The 12782-nt window shown below is 42.7% G+C and overlaps 1 protein-coding gene across 1 annotated transcript in view; it reads left to right on the top strand.

Annotated features, from left to right (window-relative positions):
• The window catches only part of dock3 (dedicator of cytokinesis 3), a 1369418-nt gene that overhangs the window by 850298 nt on the left and 506338 nt on the right, over positions 1–12782 (top strand). The window contains exons 11-12 of the mRNA XM_068052296.1: positions 5525–5585; positions 8033–8180. Of these exons, the coding sequence (XP_067908397.1) occupies positions 5525–5585; positions 8033–8180 (209 nt within the window). The remainder of the gene's footprint in view (positions 1–5524; positions 5586–8032; positions 8181–12782) is intronic.

A 12782-nucleotide genomic window follows, 5' to 3' on the forward strand; every position in this document is an offset into this window, starting at 1 on the left:
GAGGGCGGTAGGTAATAATCAGCAGGAGGTTTCCTTGCCATGAGACTTTCATAGGATCTGGAGTTGATGTTGAGGACTCCCAGGGCAACTCCCTCTTGACTGTACACCAGTGTGCTGCCACCTCTGGTGAGTCTGTCCTCCCAGTGGGACAAGATGTACGCAGGAATGGTGATGGTGGTGTACATTGTCTGGAAGATATATTTCCGTGAATATGACTTGTCAGGCTGTTGCTTGACTAGTCTGTGGGACAGCTCTCAGATATTAGTAAGGATGACTTTGTAGGGTCGGCAGGGCTGGGTTTGCAGTTGTCTTTTCTGGTGCCAAGGTCGATGCCGTCCAGTTGTATTTCTTTTCAACTTTTGTGTAGTGGTTCTGTACAACTGAATGGCTCGCAAGGCCATTTCAGAAGGCAGTTAAGAATCACCCACTGTGGGTCTGGAGTCATATGTTGGCCAGACCAGGTAAGGACGGCAGATTTCCTTCCCTAAAGGACATTAGTGAACCGGATGGGTTTTTACAACAATCAATGGTAGTTTCATGGTGACTAGCTTTCAATTCCAGATTTTCATTCATTGAATTTATTAGTTGAATTTAAATTCCACCAGCTGCTGTGGTGGGGTTTGGACCCGTGTTCCCAGAGTATTAGCCTGGGATTATTAATCCAGTGACATTACCACTACACCACTATCTCCCATGTAATAACCATAGCTTCAATAACGGTGCAGCCAGTTTCTGAGTGGATAAATGCATTGGTTTTACGATCATCCCAACAAATGGAAGGATTTTGCATGAGGAATGTTGGTGGAACCACTCTGGAATGTTGAGGTGCCTTCTGTAAATTATCCGGGATTCAGTGCCAAAGAGTAGGGTTGAGAGAACAGGCTTGTAAACCATAACCTTTGCAGGTACATCCGGCCCATTTTCATCAAAGACACAGGTCCTCAAGCAGCAAAAAGCTGCTGAAGCACTGTTAATGCGGCACTGAATCTCATCATTGATGATCTTATTCTTTGATAGATAGCTACCAAGGTGCACAAAGTAGTTGACATTCTCTAAAATCATTCCATTGATGATTATTAATGGAGAGAAGCTGGGGTACCAGATGCAGGCTGGTAATGGAGACATTAATATCTTATGCACTATGTAAATCTGAATATTACATTGAACAGTATTGTCACATAAATATCTATATCATATTTCTGCCTCTGCTATTTTAATGGTGATACTTACCCATTTAAAATAATTGATGATTTTTGTGATAACACCATTCAGTCATTTCCTGTCTTATTGAATACATGTACTACTGGCATTGATACATGTTCTAATAACACAATGATCAAGCTTGTAACCATTTAACTGGACAAAAATGTTACATATTTCTAATCCATGATATTCTGGACTTTTGGTTTGTTCCCTTGATTATACATTTCATGTTTTGTACCCACAAATGGAAGGTGAACCAACATCTTCAAAGTGGCTCAAATCCATAACCTCAAACTTGTCAACTCCAGGAGACAGACTAAGCTTTTGGTCATCAGCCCTAATATCTTCTTATGTGTCTCTGTGTCAAATTTTGTCTGATAACACTCCTACTTTGTGACATTTTACTAGGTTAAAGACACTACATAAATGCAAGGTGTTGTTCTGTAAAAATGGACATTTACCACTAAACCTTTAGTTAGTTACAAGTACTACTGATTCAGGCAGTTTGATACTTAAGTTATGTCTCTAGATACACTAAAGCTAGCCTTTCATGTGCTTCTAATCTTTATTTCACATTGATCTCATTGTACTATATACTGCATGCAGCTATGACTCACGGGAAGAAAGTCTTCACATCAAAAATGATCATCATTTAAACATTTATATAGTATTTTAGCCAGACTTTCCTCTGGGGCAACGCAGCGTGTGGTTGGTAAAACGATGAGTGAACTAAATTATTCACAGAACGATAAAGTTACGCTTCTCTGTCTCTAATGTGGATTTTCATCCATTACATTCTAGTAGAGACTTCCACTCACCACGCTGGATTGCACAATTCGTGACTGCTCAGATACTGAAGCAGTCTGTGTAAAAATGCAGCAAGACTTGGACAATATCCAGGCTTGGGCTGATAAGTGGCAAGGAACATTTGCGCCACACATGTGCCAGGCAATGACCATCTCAAACAAAAGAGAATCTGACCATCTCCCCTTGATATTCAATGGCATTACGATCGCTGAATCCTCCACTATCAACATCCTGGGGGTTACCATTGACCAGAAACCGAACTGGAGTAGTCATATAAATACCGTGGCTACAAGAGCAGGTCAAAGGCTAGGAATCCTGTGGCAAGTAACTCATCTCGTGACTCTGCAAAGCCTGTCCACCATCTACAAGGCACAAGTCAGGAATATGTTGGAATAATCTCCACTTGCCTGGATGGATGCAGCTCCAACAACATTCAAGAAGCTCGACTCCATCCAGGACAAAGCAGCCTGCTTGATTGGCACCCCATCCACAAACATTCACTCCCTCCACCACCGACGCACAGTGACAGCAGTGTGTACCATCTACAAGATGCACTGCAGCAACTCACCAAGACTCCTTCAACAGCACCTTCCAAACCTGCGACCTCAATCATCTAGAAGGACAAGGGCAGCAGATGCATGTTAGCACCACCACCTGCAAGTTCCCCTCCAAGCCACACGCCATCCTGACTTGGAACTATATCGCCGTTCCTTCACTGTCACTGAGTTAAAATCCTGGAAGTCTCTCCCTGAAAGTACTGTGGTTGTACCTACCCCACATGGACTGCAGCAGTTCAAGAAGGCAGCTCACCACCACCTTCTCAAGGGCAATTAGGGATGGGCAATAAATGCTGGTCTAGCCAGCGATGTCCACATCCCATGAACAAATTTTTTAAAAATTGAGAGTTCTAGAGTTCACAAATAGTCACAGTTCTGTTTTTTAAAGAAAATAGCAACCAGCTCCACAAATTACCGTAAGTTTGGACTCTAGCAATGCAGCTTTTCTCTGTTGCTTTTAAAGGATTAATTTTTTGCCATTGTTACGACCTCAGTGAGACAGTTAATGTTAAAAATACAATATATGAACCCCCAGACTAATTTAAAGAATTACATGACAAGATTTCACGTTTTAAGACTTATTATAACAACTAAACTAAAAGAAATCCTCATTCACTAAATAGTACTTTGTCTATAGCCGATACCCCAAATTATAAAGAAAGGTCTTTTCTTTATTTATTAAAATACTTGAAAACCTCACACCACACTTATATGTTACACAGTCCTATTTGATGGTGAAATATTTGCAGTTAAAAGTCCCAACTCCTCCCAGTTGCAATGGGTTGGATCTCCCAGACTAAAGTAAATGTCCTCTTCGATCACTTTTATGAGCACTTTCAACCTGGACACTCGTGAATAAGGTGATACATGATGATCCGGTTGGTCTTTTCCTTCCCCTTAAATTTCCACTTTCAAACCAGGTTCAAGTTATAGGGTCATAGAATGGTTATGGCACAGAAGGAGGCTATTCAGCCTGTTGTGTCCATTCCCGCTCACAGCCTTTTGCTGTATCAGTCTTCTCTGAGAGCAGGCATTTCCTCTCTCTTTCTTGAGGCTACCACTGCTGCTTTTCTTCCTTTCTTACAGCCTTCTCTGAGGCTACCACTGGTTTCCCTTCTTGTAGCCTGACTGCCTTCAGAAAATATGTTTAATTTATCTGGAATCAAAAGTCATTGTACTTTTCCAATTTGCAAAGTCCAGAAGCCTAGTTTCAGCAGAGTCACCTGGGCCTTCCATTGTTTCCAAGAATTAGCAGCTGCCATGCACATTTGCATTTTCAGAATCACTGCCTCCTTGTTTATCATCTGGAAGTCTGGGAGGGTGAAACCCATTGTTCTTCAGGTGTTATACTCCTGCTGTCTCTGTTTTTTTCAACAAAAGTCTTTGATCTGTGTTCTCTGTTGTCCTGGTAACCACAATTTCTGTCTTATCTTTAAGTAGAGTTGATGTAAGGTCACCTGACTTCCCTTACTCCATCTTAAACTTTTTAAAAACCGAGTTATTAAAACATAATCATCTTACAAAGTCTAGCATACATAACACCATACTTTAAAAAAGTTGTAGCTGCCATCCAATTGGTAAATTAACACATGAACCCATGACTTCATTACTGCACTATTCTCATTCACTGACATGGATTATTATCTGGCCTTTCACAGTTTTTAGATGGCGGGGCATCTCGATAGTTGATCTTTTCAATTGGTTCGTAGTCTGGGATCATTTAGGATGACACACACAATACTACGGGGGGAGGGGTGGTGCTTAACTAACAAAGGTCTTAAATGAATTATCTGTTCCCTTTAGTTCAGAGTAAGGAAATAGGGTAACGGTTTAAATCTTGTAACCCTGTTCAATGTTTTGATGAATTATTATGCTACTCATGGGAAGGCATTTTGATGGTTTATGACTATACTTGGTGATTGTTTTAGTAATCAACAATATTGCCTTGACTGACTTCTGTCCAATATCCTTCATACAAAGCCAAAAGAATAGAAGCCAATTTTTGCCGCCACCATTTTGAGGGCAGTGGTGTTATTAAAAGCATGAGTTTAGGCAAGAAAGGCATCACAGAGAGGAAGCTTATAAGCTATTACCAGAAGCATCACATTGTTGTTACACACCTATTAGGAAGTATTACAATTTACAAATTCCTACATTTCAATTTACAATTCTGTTTTTGTACCTTTGTGCTGGTGATTATCATTTGGGCAAAATTAGGTATTTGAAGACTGAGGCCCTCAAGTAAAAACTTATAATAATGGTATTAAAACTCATAAAAAGCAATGCAAGTGATACACTTAATCATGTTATAGTGAAATATGTACTATATTATTTTGTTTAAAAGCTCTTTTGGACGTTAGAAATTTCAATTAGGATAAAAATAGTAGCCAAATTCATTTTTCCAGAAAGCATTTAAAGTGTTCTGAACAGTTCAGCAACAAACTACGCTGGTGAAATGTTGCCATACAACTTTGCCATTATAAAATGTTTACATACAGAATGCAATTATAAATGTTTACATAGGAGCTTTATAATTTATCAATGTTGGCATAAACAGTGTTACAGGAAGTAATGTTTGTGTACATGGAGTGGGACAACAATATACCTGTAGCAACATCGTTAAGAAGTCAGCAGCTGTTCTTAACATCTTCTTCCTCAAGTGCATTGTAGCTAACAATGCGAGAAAGTAATGTCTAATTGGTTCCACCTCTCCAACTGATCTCATTACTTGACACTAATCTCAGTGGAAAAAGTTGATTTATCATGTGAAACATTGACACAGTTTAAAATGCTGACTGCGGATAATGCTAATAAGGGTGAATTTGATGAATATACCTATAGAATTAATTACACTTCATTGCATCATCTACCTCAAGTTATGCTGTTGACTATAGTTCTGTCTGTAATCCTCACTGTCATTTACCTAACATAACTGCTTTTTATGTTTGGACTTTCAGGATCTCAGTAATAAGGATCTGAAGCGAGATCTCTACATAGTTGCTCATGTAATACGAATAGGTAAAACCTTGATATTTACAACCATCTATAGTTGAGAACTTAAGTGTAAAATAATTGGCACACCATCAGAATGGATAATTCAAACTTGAGTGTTATTTTGAAGTACAATGTTCTGAATATTATTGCATGATATTGTACATTATGCTGTATTGCTACTTGATGAAGATCTGTAAAATATCATTGAGCTACCAGGTAAAGTGCCAAGGTTCATAGGTGCATCATATGGGGGGTTGGATTTTAGCTGACCAGACACAGCGTTAATGGGGCAGTAAGGGCCTCAAAATGGAGTCAGTAGATTTACCATAGGTGTCCATGTTCTGGCCACAGCCATTTTGAAAAGAGCCTACCCCAGGGTGGTTGCAGGTGGTGGAGCTGCGGCATGTGCAATTGGTGTCCTGATGATGTACTTGCAAATTTGAGGGACACATGGGCTGAGCCTCAGTAACTCTGATTATGCTTCGCCCATTCATACAGGCAATGAACAGCCTAAGCAGAAGTACTTAAAGGGAATACTGTGGCTCACTCAGGAAACAGCCACAAAAAGTTGTGACAATTGTATTTTTGTGGGAATGGAGAGAGCATAAGAGTGTGAATGGTTCTCTTTGCTCCACAAAACAGCTGTGGGCTTCTGCCAGCTCTGCCTCCCCGCACCCCCCCCCCCCCGCCCAGTACGACCAAAATTCCTGAATTCAAGTCATGCTACATTGAAGGATATGGGCTTCCCTGCACAAAGGGATACTTAACAGGGATGTGCTGTGCACTGGTTTCAAGGTGTCATTTCATGTAAGGGGCTGGTGACTGAATTAGAATTAGAACATTACAGCGCAGTACAGGCCCTTCAGCCCTCGATGTTGCGCCGACCTGTGAAACCATCTGACCTACACTATTCCATTTTCATCCATATGTCTATCCAATGACCACTTAAATGCTCTTAAAGTTGGCGAGTCTACTACTGTTGCAGGCAGGGCGTTCCACGCCCCTACTACTCTCTGAGTAAAGAAACTACCTCTGACATCTGTCCTATATCTATCACCCCTCAACTTAAAGCTATGTCCCCTCGTGTTTGCCAACACCATCCGAGGAAAAAGACTCTCACTATCCACCCTATCTAATCCTCTGATTATCTTATATGTCTCTATTAAGTCACCTCTACTCCTCCTTCTCTCCAACGAAAACAACCTCAAGTCCCTCAGCCTTTCCTCGTAAGACCTTCCCTCCATACCAGGCAACATCCTAGTAAATCTCCTCTGCACCCTTTCCATAGCTTCCACATCCTTCCTATAATGCGGTGTCCAAAACTGCACGCAATACTCCAGGTGCAGTCTCACCAGAGTTTTGTACAGCTGCAGCATGACCTCGTGGCTCCGAAACTCCCTACTAATAAAAGGTAACACACCATATGCCTTCTTAACAGCCCTATTAACCTGGGTGGCAACTTTCAGGGATTTATGCACCTGGACACCAAGATCTCTCTGTTCATCTACACTACCAAGAATCTTCCCATTAGCCCGATATTCTGCATTCCTGTTACTCCGCATTCCTGTTACTCCTTCCAAAGGGAATCACCTCGCACTTTTCCGCATTAAACTCCATTTGCCATCTCTCAGCCCAGCTCTGCAGCCTATCTATGTCCCTCTGTACCCTACAACATCCTTCGGCACTATCCACAACTCCACCGACCTTAGTGTCATCCGCAAATTTACTAACCCACCCTTCTACACCCTCTTCCAGGTCATTTATAAAAATGACAAACAGCAGTGGCCCCAAAACAGATCCTTGCGGTACACCACTAGTAACTAAACTCCAGGATGAACATTTGCCATCAACCACCACCCTCTGTCTTCTTTCAGCTAGCCAATTTCTGATCCAAAGCTCTAAATCACCTTCAACCCCATACTTCCGTATTTTCTGCAATAGCCTACCATGGGGAACCTTATCAAACGCCTTACTGAAATCCATATACACCACATCCACTGCTTTACCCTCATCCACCTGTTTGGTCACCTTCTCGAAAAACTCAATAAGGTTTGTGAGGCACGACCTACCCGTCACAAAACCGTGCTGACTATCGCTAATGAACTTATTCTTTTCAAGATGATTATAAATCCTGTCTCTTAAACCCTTTTCCAACATTTTACCCACAACCGAAGTAAGGCTCTCAGGTCTATAATTACCAGGGCTGTCTCTACTCCCCTTCTTGAACAAGGGGACAACAACTGAACTGAAAGAGTGCAGGAGGGAGAAGAGAAAAATATCATGTTGTTTAAAAATGTGATTTTGAAAAACCGGTGCTAAATATATTTAAAATGCCAGAATCTCAGTTGTGTGCTTGCGGAATTAGCAATTCCTGCACAGCTTGTTGCTCGCAGGCACTGATTGTCAGGCGTTTTGAGGCAAGAGCATTTTATAGGAAACTAACCTTTTGCCTATCTCTGTGCCCTTTCAAGGTCGGATGTTATCCAATGATTCAAAGAAAGGCCCACCTCACGTGCAGTACCGGCGCCCGTATGGCTGTGCAGTCCTGAGTATGATGGACGTTCTGCCATCTATTGCCGAACTCCGAGAGGAAAAGGATTTTGTGCTGAAAGTTTACACGTAAGTTTGGTATTACTGAGGGATGGACTTAAAGGCTCCATTCTCCCAGGGATCACATGGTTCTGGTTTGGTAGAGCATGTGAATATTGTGATGCACAAGGTGTCACAGTTATGTGGGACAGATGGATCAGAGGGTCTTTTCCTGTCTGGCATTATTGGTATGTTTGTTTACAACCAAGTATGCTTCTACTGAGTCATTTAACATGTTATTCCATTTTCTCTAAATGTTTATCATTCATGGTTAGAGAATGTAAGGCATAGAGTGTTTTTTAATTCATTTACAGGATATGGGCATCACTCTTAAAGCCAGCATTCATTGCCCATCCCTAATTACCCTTATGAAAGTGATGGTGAGCTGCCTTCTTGAACTGCTGCAGTCCATGTATTGGAGGTACACCCAGAATGCTGTTAGGGAGGGAATTCCAGGATTTTGACCCAGCGGCAATAAAGGAATGGTGATATAGTTCGAAGCTGGGATGGTGTTTGGCTTCAAGGGGAACTTGCAGGTGGTGGTGTTCTGGATGGTAGAGGTCGTGGGCTTAAAAGGTGCTGTCAAAGGACCCTTGGTGAGTTGCTGCAGTGCATCTTGTAGATGGTACACACTGCTACCATTGTACGCCTGTGGTGGAGGGAGTGAATGTTTAAGGTGGTGGATGGGGTGGCAATCAAATGGGTTGCTTTGTGCAAGATGGTGTTGAGCTTCCTGAATGTTGTTGGAGCTGCATTGATCCAAGCATGTGGAGGGCGTTTCATCCCACTCCTGACCTGTGACTTGTAGATGGTGGACAGGCTCTGGGGAGTTACGAGGTGAGTTATTCACCGCAGAATATCCAGCCTCTGACCTGTTCTTTTAGCCAGCTGGTCCAGTTAAATTGCTGGTCAGTCATGACCCCGTGCACCACCCCCCCTCAAAAACAAGGATCTTGATGATGGAGGATTCAGCAATGGTAATGTAATTGAATATTAAGGGAAAGTCGTTTGACTGTCTTTTCTTGGAGACGGTCATTTCCTGACACATAAGTGGCATAAATGTTACTTGCCACTTTTAAGCTCAAGCCTGAATGTTGTCCAGGTTTACAACATGCGGGTATGGACTGGTTCATTATCTGAAGAGTTGCAAATGGATCTGAGCTTTAGGCAATCATCAGCAAACATCGTCACTTATGATGGAGGGAAGGTGATCAATGAAGCAGCTGAAGAGGGTTGGGCCTAGGACACTACCCTGAGGAACCTTGCAGTGATGTCCTGGCAAGCAATCACAACTATCTTCCCTTGTGCTCAGTATGACTCCAACCAGTAGAGAGATTTCCCCTGATTCCCATTGACTTCCAAATTTACTAAGGCCCTTTGGTGCCACATTTGGTCAAATGCTGCTGTGACGGAAAACACACCTGCCAAAATTAGACATTAATTTCGTTATATGGAACATGATCTTTGAGCCTATTACTGGACTTAAAATAACTTGTTTAAAAAAACCACAACACATGACTGCACATTTACATTCTAAAAGACGGTCGCATGAAGAAGACAATGGGAGTACCCCCAATTCAATCAGCCAGATGGATTTTATCCATAATGATGATCAAGAGACATTGAGAGTCATTGAGCCAGCATCCTACCCCCGCCCCCCACTGAGAGTGCCTGGTGAGCTTGAAGGAATCCACAAATCTCGCAGGCGAGGCTGCTCTAAACAAGGAGCTAGTCACATGACTACCCTGCTGGCCAACCAGGGTTTGTTTGAATTGTGCCTGACACAGAACAGTTTAGATTTAGATTTTTAGATTTAGAGATACAGCACTGAAACAGGCCCTTCGGCCCACCGAGTCTGTGCTGACCATTAACCACCCATTTATACTAATCTTACACTAATCCCATATCCCTATCACATCCTCACCTGTCCCTATATTCCCCTACCGCCTACCTATCCTAGGGGAAATTTATAATGGCCAATTTACCTATCAACCTGCAAGTCTTTTGGCTGTGGGAGGAAACCGGAGCACCCGGAGGAAACCCACGCAGACACAGGGAGAACTTGCAAACTCCACACAGGCAGTACCCAGAATTGAACCCGGGTCACTGGAGCTGTGAGGCTGCGGTGCTAACCACTGCGCCACTGTGCCGTTTGGGAAGAGACTGCAAGTGAACTTCAAGAAGAGAGCACCTCTCTCTCTGTCTGTCTCTCTCTCTCTCTCACGCAAAGTTCCAGGGACCCACGGAAGTAACATAAGTCTCAAGTCAGAAGACCAGCAAAACAAGTTTGAAAGTGTGCACAGGGCCCCAACGAGAAATGCAAGACTTAACTTCAATCAAAGACTTTACATCCAATCCAAAACTGAACTCCAGCTATTACTTCAAACCTTTCCCCTTGTTTCTCCTCCTCTGTCTCTATTTGCGTGTGTGTTTATTGAATATGCATGCTAGTGTTGGTCACATCATGTATTTTTAGTAGTTTTAACTGAATTAGAGTTTTAAGGTTAATAAACTTACACCTTTCTTGCTTAAATCTGAGAAAACCTGTCTGGTTGATTTCTTTTCCATTACAATTAGAGAGCAGTGAGCAAGGATTCACTGAGGGGAAGCTAAAAACACAGTGTTTTCAGATTAAACCCTGTTACGACCAAACCAGAAAAAGGCTGAGAGGGGAGCCCTAGACCCCTGCCTCACCTGGTCGTAACAGAAATTTGGGGACCAATGTCCCGGATTGGACCCACAGACAAACGAGAAATTGGAAGTGGGAAGTCAAATTGATGCCAATCAAAAAGAGAAAAGTTTTCATTGCAGGTTTTCTTGTGGTTGTGTGTGCTAGAATACAAACTGAAGCCAGTAACTCCCCAAGCCAGGGTGAAGTAACTTGTGATAGGTTAAAGCCACTGTCTATGGGAGAGTTGAGGAATATGGCTGAGCAGTGTGGGATCACTTTCTGTGCCAAGGTTAGGAAGTCCAAACTGCTAAGGCTAGTGGCCAACCATTTTTCCCTTGAATCTGAAGAAGCAGAGACAGGGTTAGAAATAGACTCTGACAGGGTATTGCTAGCAAAGATACAATTGGAACAGAGGAAACTTGAATTAGAAAACAGGGAAAGAGAGAGAGAAATGGAGAGACAGGAGAAAGTTAAATAGAGAGAGGAGAGAGAGAAAGAAAGAAAGGCGAAAGAAAAAGAGAGACAGGAGAGAGAAAGACAAAGAAATTTCCAGAAGGAATGGGAAGAAAAAGAGCTGAGATGGCTTGAATTAACTTGGGGGTGACAGAGTAACTCCAGTGAAAGCATAGAAAATACAAGTGCGGGGTTGTGTACAGAATTTTAAAAATTGTCCCATTTGATTCCAAAATTCAATGAAGGAGATGTGGAAGCATTTTTTGTATCTTTTGAGAAACTTGCAAGGCAGTTAATGTGGCTGGCTGAGACTTGTACTCTTCTGTTGCAAAGTAAGTTAACAGGAAAAGCCTATGAGATTTATTCCCTGTTGCCAGATGAGATTTCATCAAATTATGAACTGACAAAAAAATGATATCCTTGGGGCATATGATCTAGTACCGGATGCCTACCACCAAAAACTTGGAACCCTCAGGAAGCAAGCTGATCAAACTTACTTGGAGTTCAAGAGAAGTAAGCAGCTGGCTTTTGACCAGTGGTTGAGGGCTCTTAAAGTGCAGCCCAGCTATGAAAACCTCAGGGAGGTAGTTTTGCTAGAGGAATTTAAAAACTCTCTCCCACTCTCCATGAAGACTCATGTAGAGGAACAAAAAGTTCATAGAGCAAGACAAGCCGTAGTTCTGGCTGATGAGTTTGCTGTAATATATAAGTCGGTTCCCCAGGGGAAAACCTTTCCTAGTCACCCCCACAAATCCGAAAAGGACAAAGGGTGGGAAGGTGATAGGAGCCCAAGCAGTCCTGGGAGAGAAAGAAAAGCAGGAGACACGGGGGCCCTCCTCCAGCCAAAAAGGAAGGTGTGAGACCCAGAGACCTGTGTACTTCCATTGTAATAAGGCAGGTCATCTGAGAGCTGACTGCTGGAAACTACGGGGAAAGCCTGTAGGGTTAATGAGGGCACACCTGCTCAGTGAAGGAGAAAGGACCCTGATGGAAAGCACAGCTGAACAAGTTGTGGCTTTAACCGCAGCAGTAGTAAGGCCCAAAAAACATACTGCTGCAGGAAAATTGAATAGGATTCCTGAAGGTTATCGGGATTTTGTATCAGGGAGAGTAACCCCATATCCGTCGAGTGGGGCAAGCAAGCCCATAGTAATCCTCAGGAATACAGGGGCCGCCAGATCCTTTTTATTGGGAAAAGGCCTGACCTTTCTCCCAGAAAGTGCAGTAAATACCAAAATGGTGGTAAATGGTATTGGAGGGCAGTGTACACCTGTACCTTTACACCGTGTGCACTTGGAGTGCGACCTAATTTCGGGACCGGTGATCATAGGGATTGTTCCTAATTTGCCTTATGACAGGGTTGACCTGCTCCTAGGTAATGATCTGGCGGGGGCGAAGGTGGTAGCTTCCTCAGTAGTGATAGAGAGACCGCAGGAGGTCAGAGAGACAGGGCCGTGGCAGGTGACGGTCACATGCAGTTCCCCTGAATGTGTAGTGAACCATGACCA

This window comes from Heterodontus francisci, chromosome 19, assembly GCF_036365525.1.
Source record: "Heterodontus francisci isolate sHetFra1 chromosome 19, sHetFra1.hap1, whole genome shotgun sequence".
Lineage (NCBI taxonomy): Eukaryota > Metazoa > Chordata > Chondrichthyes > Heterodontiformes > Heterodontidae > Heterodontus > Heterodontus francisci.